Source organism: Sardina pilchardus, chromosome 19 (genome assembly GCF_963854185.1).
Source record: "Sardina pilchardus chromosome 19, fSarPil1.1, whole genome shotgun sequence".
Lineage (NCBI taxonomy): Eukaryota > Metazoa > Chordata > Actinopteri > Clupeiformes > Clupeidae > Sardina > Sardina pilchardus.
In genome coordinates, this window is record NC_085012.1 from 22789023 (window position 1) to 22800981 (window position 11959).

At 45.9% G+C, this 11959-nt stretch overlaps 2 protein-coding genes across 4 annotated transcripts in view; one reads left to right on the top strand and one right to left on the bottom strand.

Annotated features, from left to right (window-relative positions):
- ccdc191 (coiled-coil domain containing 191) overlaps positions 1 to 1723 on the top strand; it is a 28738-nt gene extending 27015 nt beyond the window's left edge. Inside the window, exons 13-15 of the mRNA XM_062520891.1 lie at positions 239 to 391; positions 738 to 892; positions 1190 to 1723. Of these exons, the coding sequence (XP_062376875.1) occupies positions 239 to 391; positions 738 to 892; positions 1190 to 1364 (483 nt within the window). The 3' untranslated portion in view covers positions 1365 to 1723. The remainder of the gene's footprint in view (positions 1 to 238; positions 392 to 737; positions 893 to 1189) is intronic.
- Positions 1710 to 11774, bottom strand: zdhhc23b (zinc finger DHHC-type palmitoyltransferase 23b). Of its 3 annotated transcripts, none has more exons than XM_062521148.1 (5): positions 11484 to 11773; positions 9165 to 9362; positions 7493 to 8206; positions 6533 to 6700; positions 1710 to 3346 (listed from the first exon to the last, which is right to left on the bottom strand). In XM_062521148.1, the coding sequence occupies exons 2-5, from the start codon at positions 9299 to 9301 to the stop codon at positions 3049 to 3051; spliced, it is 1317 nt and encodes a 438-aa protein (XP_062377132.1). In that variant the 5' UTR covers positions 9302 to 9362; positions 11484 to 11773; the 3' UTR covers positions 1710 to 3048. The 3 variants fall into 3 exon arrangements, with proteins under 3 accessions (XP_062377132.1, XP_062377133.1, XP_062377134.1); XM_062521149.1 differs by having other exon boundaries at positions 9165 to 9454; XM_062521150.1 differs by having other exon boundaries at positions 3161 to 3363; positions 11484 to 11774.
- Positions 11775 to 11959: the final 185 nt, after the last annotated feature.

Here is an 11959-nt window from a genome sequence, read left to right on the forward strand (position 1 = left end):
AGAAAGGGTGACGTGGGACAAAGGAGAGAAAGAGAGAGAAAGAATGACAGAGAGAGAGAAAGTGTAATGACACACAGCAATGGGAAATGGAGGGAGTGTGTGTGTGAATGTGTTTGTGTGAGTATGTGTGTGAAGGTGGCGGGGGGGGGGGGGTGTATGTGAAGTGAAGAGTGTGTCCTTGATGGAGAGTGTGTGTGTGATATGAGTATGTCTTACACCTGCTCTGTATCCCCCCCAGCTGGCTACCACCCATCATGGCCACCGGGCCCTCAGACGCTGCTTCCTGCTTTGGCACAGCGCCAGCCAACAGCGCCAGGCTCACCGAGAGGCCTGTGCCGCCCACCTCCACCGAAATATACTCCTGCGGAGGAGCCTCGCCAGCTGGAAGCGGGTATGCACACACACACACACACATATGTGCATGTATTCCAACACATTTACACCTGTGCTGATGCACATACACATATAGATCGCAGTCTCATTTGGATCCATTAACATACATACACAGGCATGTACACATGCACATTCCACCTTCCAAATATGGCCATAGAAATACTCACACACACACACACAAGCTCCTAAATGTTCAAACACATGGACACACTCATTCACACACTCGAACGCACACTGCGCACACTTGTGGCCGCAATCAGACCATAATCTCCTTTTGGAGAGGAAAGGCTGTGGAATTGGAGTGATGTGTCTGATTTGGACCCACTGTGTGTGTGTGTGTTCAGCTGAAGGACTACCGCTCATTCCTGGAGGCGCGGGCTCAGAGGTTCTGCCGTGAGCGGGTGCTGCGTCGCGTCTTCGCGGCGCTCCTGGATTACGTGACGGATGAGCGGCTAGCGGCGTGGGACCGCGAGCAGCTGGCACAAGAGCACAACACCAGGTAAGGCTCACCTGAGCGCAGGTGATGCGGAGGTGGTGAAGGTGGGCTGCGGTGACAGATCGTGGCATGGTGTCCTACTCTGTCTCTGTCTCGCTTTCAGGTGCTACGTTCACTACTTCAGTCACTTCACATTTTTTTTAAGAAAAACTTTTCAACTTACTTTTTTTTACTTTTTCAAACTTGTCTTTCTCCCCCTGCTGCTTCGCCTTCTTTCGTTCTTTGCTGTCCCCTGCATCCCTCCATTCTCTCCCTCCTCTTCTTCTCTCTCTATCCCGCTTTTCCTCCTATCTCTCTCAGGCGGGTGGTGCGTAGTTGTTTCCTCGACTGGCGACGTCTGCCAGAGCTCCAGAGAGAGGAGAAGAAGAGGGAGGTCCGTAGGGATCAGCTCCGACGCAAGGTAGCTGAAATCCTGCCCGACTTCCGGGCATCCCCCAGGGACTCTATCTGGAGCCCAGTCCCACCTCCCCTCTGAGTCACTGACACACTTTCCGGGACACACGCATTGACGTGAACAGACAAACCCTCACAAACACACTTGCACAGATCCACCATTCCAAGCTCCCAGCGTGAAGCAGGTTGTGGGTGGATTCATATTTGTACCATGTTCATCCACACACTTACATATACATGCATGCCTGTGGGAATGTGGCCGCAAAAATACACAAACACCTGGACATTCACTCGCGCACTCACTCATTCACTCGTTTGCTCACTCGCTCTCTCTCTATATACCATAGACACTTTCATGTACAAAATCTAGTCTCAAAACTGAACGAAGGTCGAAGTTAAAAGAAAACATCACACAATCACATACTGGTCCACTATTTGTCTCTGAACATGTGTATAATTTATTTTGTTTCTTTCCTCAAGTTTACCCATTGTTTATTTTCTTCCATGTGTTATCGTAGGGAAATACATTATGTTATTCTCATTAGAACAAAGCTGTTTCGGATACTGCAATTTCGCAGGATTGTAATTACAACTCAATCAGGAAGCCAAGTTGTGTCTGAAGTGAGTTTGATTGGTCTGTGCTTTCATGTATGCTTCTGTGATGAAGCCTTCTACACACCTTCTCAAACACAGATGGTACAAACGATCGTAATGACGCCTTCTGAAAGTGATTCATCCATTTAAAGAAGTCTCTCACACATTGCGTCTTCAAAGGGGAATGTGAGACAGACAGGCTGATGGAAGTGTTCGAATCACATCTGCTTCAGCACCTGTAAATATTCATGAGTCTAAAAAGTCATTTGATTAACACTTCACCAACAAAAAGGTGTTAGTTTGTGAAACAGCTGCCTTTAGAGCAGATCTGGCCAGATGATAATGGACCTGGATCCATGCAACATCTGGGTAGGAACCACTGGAGGTGTAAACTAATGATGTTTCTTACACAAAGTCAGGGGTTATTGACCTCACTTCTGCTTTCTAGAAAATTGCTTATTGCCAGAACTCTAAATCCGAATTCTATGGATGAACTGGTGAACTGTGTGGATGTAGTTTGAGAAGGTCATCATTTCATCACTCTCTGAAGGGCACAGAAGGTCACTAGATCTACAGCCAAAGAAAGAAATGAGGCTTTGGAAGAAAAATTGAAGTACAGGAGTAGATCATTATATGCCCTACAAATGAAAAAAGTTGTCTGCAGAAAAATAAATAACTAAATAAATGGAAAAGGCAAGAGACACTGAAATGGATTTGTGACATGTTTGAAAATGTGTCAGCTGCTGTAGAAGCAGGCGATAAAAAAAGAGAGTAATAAAAAGAAGACCAGAAGGCGTGGAGCTGATATCACTGTTAGCCATGTTTCACCACACATCCCCATGACCCGCCCTGTAAACCTTTTCCTCATACACACAAGGACTGCGTGGATCTGTACCTGTACCTGTGCCGAGGAGAAGACATGGCACAACAGTGCCCCCAACTGGAGGATTAGGGAACTGAGCCAAAAGAACTGTGCTTAGAGTGGCTGCTTCCTCTAATGCAGTTCCACCACCTTTCAGGCTTCTAAGGGGAAACCAACACATGAGCAAATCAAAACTGTCTGACGCAGGGCGGACGGTGCCCAGAATAACAAAAACTGAGAAGAACCAGAAACCAGAGTTTGGTAGGTTGCCTGCCAGCCATTCAACACTGAGGGTGAGGGCTACACAGTCCTACACCAGTTCCGTGAAGGCGGGTGGCGATCGGTCGGAGTTGTTGTGGTCGTTGTCGTCGTCGTGGTCGGCCATAGTCAGGAATTCTGCCCAGTTGTTGCGGAAACCCTGCGAGTAGACGCCGGTGTCGATGACGAGGCCCCAGAGGAGCGTGCGGCCGGTCCTGTCGCGCAGGGCGAGTCGTGCCTCGCGCTCCGTCACGTTGTAGCTGACGTTGATGAGCTGGAGGACCAGGAGGTGGAGCAAGCCGCCCGTCACGATGCTGCTGTACCAGGCACAGGTGAAACAGAGGGCCGAGCTGCACAAAACACACACCTGCGATTATGCTATGTGTCTGGAATGAGGGTTTATGATGACGTCGGTCCACCCTTTGCAGCTATAACAGCTTCAACTCTTCTGGGAAGACTTTCCACAAGGTTTAGGAGTGTGTTTTGGGGATTTTTTGACCATTCTTTCAGAAGCGCATTTGTGAGGTCACACACTGATGTTGGACGAGGCGACTGGCTTTCAGTATTCGTCCTAATTCATCCCAAAGGTGTTGTATTGGGTTGAGGTCAGGACTTTAGGCAGGCCAGTCAAGTTCATCCACACCAAACTCTGTCATCCTTGCCTTTATGGACCTTGCTTTGTGCACTGGTTCACAGTAATGTTGGAACTGGAAGTGGCCATCCCCAAACTTCCCACAAAGTTGGGAGCATGGAATTGTCCAAAATCTCTTGGTTAATTCCTTTCACTGGCACTAAGGGACCAAGCCCAGCTCGGGGATAGCCCCTTCTGAGAGCCAGTCGCCTCGTCCAACATCAGTGTGTGATCTCACAAATGCGCTTCTGAAAGAATGGTAAAAAATTCCCACTAACACACCCCTAAACTTTGTGGAAAGTCTTCCCAGAAGAGTTGAAGCTGTTATAGCTGCAAAGAGTTGACCGACATCATAATACCCCCTACACCCTATGGATTAAGAATGGTATGAGACTGAAGTTCATATGTGAGTCACGACAGGTGAGCGAATACTGTTGGCAATATAGTGTATGTAACTGAAGGGGAAATCAAACAAATCTTACAACCTGAATGAACCTGACACTATGCGCTCTCACACCTACAGTATGGATCTCACACCTCACAATCTCTCGCTCCCTCACTGACATACACACACACACACACACACACGCAAAATCTGCTTTACCATGCACAGGTGAGAGTAGTGCTGAGCTGTACTAGGTACGCTCCAACGCCACAAGCAGCCATCAAACCCACAGATGAAAGTGCTGAACCACACAAAACACCACATGAACATTCACAGACACAGATGCTAGATCGAAACACAGGTGGGGCACAGCGCTAAACCACACACACACACACACACACACACACACACACCTAATACCAAAGCAGCTTTACCACACACAGGTGAAAGCACTGAGGTGTGCAAAAATCTAATCCACGATCAGCCCGCACACACACACACACATTACAGTCCCTCACAAACACAGACCATCGTATGGATATAAAACAGATACTCTCTCTCACAAACATACAGGTAGAAAGCACAAACATATAGACCATCAGTCGAGTACAAAGCACAAACATATTATATCTTCTTAAACGTAAAGGGCACAAAAACTAAATGCCCACAGAAACATATAGACCTTGATTTGAGCGGAAAACCTCAACTTACAGACCTTCATACAAGTAAGAAACACAAATACTGGCCCATACAAATACACAGTATAGATGTATAGTATATATGTAAAGAGATGAATCAGTTCCTCACAAACACACTGACCTACATACGGTATGATTAGAAATATTCTATTCAGATATTGTACAGTCAAAACTACAAACATTGCAGGAGAAGGAGGTTCTAGCTGAATGGCACAGTTACATGAACATTCATGGTCACACTGCACAGACATGGGCAAGCATAAACACTGATTCATCTCATACACTAGAGTAGCTACACAACGTGACGTGACATGACACTCAACACTGCCATCTCACCTCCCGGGGCACGCTGTACACAAACACATTCACACCTGAAATGGAATATCCTCCTACCTCATCTCGCTTTCTCTCTCTTACACGCGCGCGCACGCACGCACGCACGCACACACACACACACACGACATTCATTTACTAGCTCAAACATACTACTATGCAAAAACTCATTAGCTAAATCTGGACCAATTATGTTACTGAGTGTGTATTACTTGCTCCTATGGGAGTGATTTATGGTGGGGTGGAGGGGGTAGCCCGAGCTCCAATTTTAGACATTTAATGCCCACCTGTATAAATTGAGCTTAATGTGCCCCAGATAAATGAATGAGTAATAAAGCACCATTAAATGGCTGTTAGAGATTCGAGATCTGAATGATTAATAAATAATAGGGTCATCTGTGCTGAATAATTGAATAATGTTATTTCTGAGAGGAATGACTTAAGGATGAGATCATACAGAAACAGCTCTTGTAGCACAGTGTGCAGTGGAATGAGCTCGCCTCTCACCCACACAGTGGCTGTGTTTGTTTGATGGTCAAACCATCTAGGACATGTAAGTGTGTGTATGAGATCATGTTGTTTGTGTGTGCGAGTATGTCTGAGTGTGTGGTGTGTGTGTGTGTGTGTGTGTGTGTGTGTGAGTAGGCCTGTTTGATTAATCGATTTTAAATCATAATTGCGATGATGTATTTAGGATGATGTTTAAAAACGTGAAATCGTGAAATAGATCTTTCACTTTAACTAGGGTAATTATCATGGTACTTATGTTTGCAAGTGTTGATTTTTGTGGGTTAAAATTATATTTCTTAAGCTTTATTTATTTTACAAAAAGTTTTCATTCATTTTTGTTAAATTGAGGGGTATGTGAAAGTGAGGTTTTTCTCTTAATCCCAAAGGGATTGGGTTTTTTTTTTGTTTACAATAGGTCTACAAGAAAAGCCAGATGGCAAAAGATCAATAATTTTTCTAAATATTAATCCCTTGAGTGATTTTTGTTTAATGAGAACAAACACTTAAACCCCAATGGGGAAATTATTAGCAAAATGTTAAATAAAAACAGTTATCTTTGAGAGAAGAAAATCGGGCAAAATCTAACAGCATGTGTGAGTGGGTGTGTCTGTATGTGACTTTAGAGCGAGTGTGAGAGTGTGTGTGTGCATCAGTTGTGGCTACAAGCCTGTATAGTGTATTAGTGAGCATGTCTGTATGTACTGTATATGAGTTGAGTGTGTCTCTGTGTGTGTCAGTTGTGACTACAAACCTGTATAGTGTATGTATGTATGTATGTATGTGTGTGTGAGTGTGTTTGTATGTGAGTTGAGTGTGTGTGTGTGTGTGTGTGTGTGTGTGTGTGTGTGTGTGTGTGTGTGTATGTGTGTCATTTGTGGCTACAAACCTGTATAGTGTATGCATGTATGTTTGTATGAAAGTTGAGAGTGTGTGTGTGTGTGTGTGTGTGTGTGTGTGTGTGTCAGTTGTGGCTACACACCTGTACTGGCTGTAGACTCCAGGGCAGTAGAGCAGGGCGATTAGCACGTTCTGGCGAGGGCACACGGTGCGCAGCACCAGGCTGATCCCGTACAGCGAGGTTAACAGGAAGAGGAGGAGCGTCATCAGGAAGCTGCGGTGATTGGCCCGCCCCACGCAGCTGTTAATCCTGCCACGGCATTGACCCACATGACACGACAGGACACGACACACAGACAAGAGACTGGCCTTGAGCCCCAGATCATCTCTCTCCATCACACATACACACACACACACACACACACACACACTGAAACGCACGCCATCAGTAACTCTCAAACACTCGTTCTTCCTTTCACTGACACAGTCAATCTTTATCTCCCACTTAGCCATGGGCTCAAACTCTCTCTCTCTTGAGCATGCCATCTGTACCTCTCTCTGTTCTTTCAGTCACTTATCCCCACATATCCTCTTAATCTCTGCCCCCCCCACACCCACACATATAAACAGACAGACACACACACTTTCTTTTTCATACACTCTTCGCACAAATCTCACATCCACTTGTTCACCCGCTCCGCTCCCCTCCCCTCACTCACTTACACCATGCATCCGTGGAAAATGGGACACAGACTTAGAAAAAGCCTGAAACTGTTCCTGGGGCATACATTAAATGCCCCATTATGTAACACTCACCATTCACAGTCATGCATGCGCGTGAAGAGCTGAAATGTCCGCCACATTTAACTACGGAGATGTTAACAGCTGAGGAAAATGTCATGTTATGTTAGGTTACGTTAGAGAGGTGTCCTACATATGAAAAGAAACGTATGGTCAACCACCAAAGTTGAAAGGGTGAGAAGGGTTTTTTTTATGCCAAAGATGTTGCCATGAGGTGGTGGCAGTATGACAGATGAAGTGAGAAGAAAAGACAGAGACCCTGCTGGACAGACAGAGGAGCGTTTTAATGGCAGAAACCCACCAGACACAATGGTGATCCAAGCGCTGGATGCAGGCACTGCAGATGCGACAGTGTCCGGCCCGTGGGGAGCGTACTGTCTTGCACCAGGGGCACCAGCTCGTCTTCTTATTCGCCGTTTGCCCCGATGGGACCTCCTCCACTGCGCCGTTATTGGCTACGTGCTCCAGCGTCGCCGTTCCCCGATTGGCTATGACCACCTGGTGCCGGGTTCCGTTCAGGTGGGAGGAGTCCTTATCAGGAAGTGGACTGTGATAGGTGATGGTGCTGTGGGTGTCGGACAGGCGGGGCTTGACGTAGCCTGGCCCCCTCTTGGTCTGGACGAGGGAGATGAGAGTCAGAATCACACCCATTGTCACTGTGGCCAGCTGAGTGGTCGTGATGTCGCCGCTGGGGACTATCTCTGTGATGAAGAGGTAGTACATGTAGCCCAGCGAGAACAGCGCCAGACTCAGAAAGAACAGCGTGCGGCCCTTCTTGCGGTGGGTGAAGTAGTAGTACCACAACACCAGTCCAGGAAGTGCTGTCAGGACTACAACTCCCAGAAAGACGTGCAAAGCTGCGATGCGCAGCAGGACAGGAAGCAACACGAGGGGCGGGAGCAGGGACAGGTCGACACGTTTCGCCCCCTGAATCCATGGCACCCGTAGTCGGTCAGACACAGAGTCTATCACTCGAGACAAAGAGTCTGGCTTTTGATCCTCCCGTTTCAGCCACCTGAGGGCAACAGAGAAACAGTGAGGGCCTAACTGACGAGCCAAACATGTCTGACCATGTTGACTTTGACCCCAAAAATACAACACTGAAAAATGTCAATCATGCCATGAACTGACACTGAAAAAACTGATTTGAGGTGTACATGTTCATGTTCCAAGTGTAAAAAAGTGTCTTAATTAACAAAGCATGACATGAAATCTCATAATTTCAACAATAGCATTTATGCCACGTGCTATTGGGTGAGTATTTGTGTGAATTGTATGTATTCCAATACATCAGTACTACATGCCATGTTGATCTTGTGAATGTCAAAACATTTCACTTGTTTGAGGATAAATGTTGAACATGACTTTAACATTATAGAGCACTTCATGTCAGTTGACTTTTTAGGTGCCTAGAGTACTGCAAATGTGGACAATAGTACATGTGCCGCCTAGGGTTAGAGTTACTCCCCTGGAAATTGCTGGCGGCATACCCTGCAATAGGCTATCACATCTACAGCACAGTGCCGTTAGTTAAGCCAGTTCCTGCATCCAAATGCCACATGAAAGCGGATAGTCAGTGTCACTTTGAGAACATGATGTATGCTGCTTCCGCCTGGCACCCTCATATCGATAACCTTTCCCTTTTTATAGCGGACATGACAACCTTCACAGATGACCCACACCCATCCCTGACTGACCACACCCATACCCTACCCTACCCTACCCTACCCTACCCTACCCAACTCCCACTTCAAGAGAGCCACTTTTGAAAAAGGGCTGTGTTTTATCAAAGCCTTATTGTGCAACAGCTAGTTGTCAAAGAGACAGAAAGAGGATGCTCAAATTGATTGGCTGCCAGTAATTTAACAATGGTTGTTTCACAGCAACACTTTCAGGAAATGCACCCTGATTGGCCAGATATAGTGGATGCTACTTGTGCTAGGCCCCTGTGCCGTGTCCCCTCCAGTCCTTACCTATCGCACGCGTCGTCCAAGTCCTCGCAGTCGCAGCAACACGCCACCACATGGCTCCGGCCTCCTTTCCTGTCCACATACTCACAGCAGCACAAGGGGTCGTCAGGCTCCGGTGGCTTATGGACCCCCCTCTTCATGATGCCCACTGTGTTGGCCAATTATCGGTATCTCTGCTCAAGGAGAGGTCAGACAACGCACCTGGGGGTGGGCAGAGGCTGGTGAGAGCTGGCATCGGCTTTGGGTAGAGACCTGCTAAGCCATGTGGTGAGCTGGATGCCATTCATGCCATCCTAAATGTCATGGATGCATAATCACTTGCCTCACTGATCACATCAGTTGCATTTACACCATCCATTTTAGCCAGGGTATGCTATGCATGTAGCCTACGTCAAACCAACACTTCATATCTAAATGCCACGTTATGATCCACTACACAGTTTTAGACAACTTTGTACTGTATCTGTATCTTGATCAATACGCAAGTGGAGTTAGAAGCCCACTGAGGTGCTGATAATGTCGAGTGTAACAGACAGCAGGGCTGTTCTGCCTGTCCTCTGACTGAGAGAGCAAGGTCAATGGTCTCCTTCCAATTCGTTATAGGCAATTATGTGGCCATTTATTCCAGGCTACAAGGTGTAGACTAGTTGCTGTGCGAGACGCGTGGAGAAAGTGAAACGGGGCTGTCATTTAAGGTGTGCCAGCTCAGTCTCGCTTTCGATGCAGAATGTAAGGATTTGATCAGAAATGTGGCACGGCACAAAAGCAAGCAGAAGATGAAAACGTTCGGTATTAAAGAAGGTTTGGGTGACTTTTACGCCACTCAGTTGTAGCCATCGCCAAGACCTTGATAGAATGTAAGTCTGCAACGTCTAGGTCTACCCCACCTCGCACATCACTTCCCCTACCACCAGAGCATACAAACGTATAATGCAATATAATTCTTTAAAGGGATATTCCGCCATTTTTGGAAATACGCTCATTTTCCACCTCCCCTCGAGCAAAACAATAGATATTTACCTTGTTCCCGTTCATCCAGCCATTCTGTGAGTCTGGCGATAGAACTTTTAGCTTCAGCCTAGCATAGATCATTGAATCGGATTAGACCATTAGCTTCTCGCCTGCTAGCTTCATGTTTAAAAGTGACTAAGATTTCTGGTAATTTTCCCATTTAAAACGTGTCTCCTCTCAAGTTAGAAAGTGCAATAAGACCAACTGAAAATGAAACCTAGCGTTTTTCTAGGCTGATTTGACATGGAACTACACTCTCATCTGGCGTAATAATCAAGGCAACTTGCAAACTACTGGCACTACTACTGCTTGTTGTCTATGGGGACTATTTTCAGATGCTGCGTACGATATCACTGCGCCTATGGTACGTTTGCAAGTTGCCTTGATTATTACGCCAGATGAGAGTGTAGTTCCATGTCAAATCAGCCTAGAAAAACGCCAGGTTTCATTTTCAGTTGGTCTTATTGCACTTTCTAACTTGAGAGGAGACACGTTTTAAATGGAAAAATTACCAGAAATCTTAGTCACTTTTAAACATGAGGCTAGCAGGCGAGAAGCTAATGGTCTAATCCGATTCAATGATCTATGCTAGGCTGAAGCTAAAAGTTGTATCGCCAGACTCACAGAATGGCTGGATGAACGGGAACAAGGTAAATATCGATTGTTTTGCTCGAGGGGAGGTGGAAAATGAGCGTATTTCCAAAAATGGCGGAATATCCCTTTAAGGATGTACTGTAGACTACAACATCGTGTTTTGATATGGCGAAAGTCGGCCAATTAAAATGCGCTCGGAAACGGTGGCGACATGCCGATGCAGTCTATTTCAGTGAAACATGCTGTTTGAGTAGCCAGTTGAAACAACAGGTTAATTATGGTTAATTGTGACTCAAGTTTAGTTTGAACCATATGAATTATGAAATGGGGCCGGTTGAGCCAAACATGTCCACCAGAAGGAATACCCATTCCCTTGTATCAAAGTCGCACTCATTCCGGATGTTTCTGTGGAGACGAAGCGCTGGCAGTAAATCAACCATGTTTAGAACAGCGGTGAAAGTTGATACTAAGTAGCCTATTCGATAGCTTGAAACTGTAGCATTTCACGTGGAGTGGAATACTGTCCTAAACTCGGCGTAAACAATATTTAATCTATTCTGAAAATGTACCCTTTTCTTTTAGTCAGACACTTCCTCGTTGCTTACAGTAGGCTATAGTCAACTCCCATCAAAGGAAGGCTAATGAATCTGACATGTTACTCGCATTTAAAACACATAGGCTATACGGTGCTAACCATGAATGACATCATGCACATACCTGTACATCAGTATCTTTGTAGCTTTTCCATTCAAACTGGACACATTTAAACTGTTAAGTTAAACTGTGGGTCCGCCTGACGGTTGCATTCACTCAGTTTCATTTCTGTCCATTTCAGCTTCTCGTCCAGTCTAATCCAAACACACTAGTCACATCCACAAGACGCCACTACGAAGATAGTCTGTACAATGATGTTGATCGCCAAGTTGAAAGTTTAAAACTGGGCGAGAGCGGCGGTCGTCAAACCACAGGCTATTTCAGACACGCCTGCCTGCTCTGTTTACGAAGTGAAGAGCCTAGTCTCTTCCCTAGTACCCTGACGTCAATAGAGACTAACCCTTTACTTTCCTCTCATGAACTTGATAAAACACGATCATATAATGGCCAGACAAACTGTCATAGGGGTCTTCTAAAACATTTGTTTGATTGTTACCTGAAGTCTGTAACAAATTGATATTTCACACAATTAAGAGGTA

What these genes read in the sequence shown, in the direction of transcription:
- zdhhc23b (XM_062521148.1), bottom strand. Translation starts at nt 9,301, where the DNA reads ATGAAGAGGGGGGTCCATAAGCCACCGGAGCCTGACGACCCCTTGTGC. An exon ending in TTGGATCACCATTGTGTCTG is followed by an intron (nt 6,701 to 7,492) that starts GTGGGTTTCTGC and finishes ATGCCGTGGCAG; the next exon opens with GATTAACAGCTGCGTGGGGC. An exon ending in GGAGTCTACAGCCAGTACAG is followed by an intron (nt 3,347 to 6,532) that starts GTGTGTAGCCAC and finishes TGTTTTGTGCAG; the next exon opens with CTCGGCCCTCTGTTTCACCT.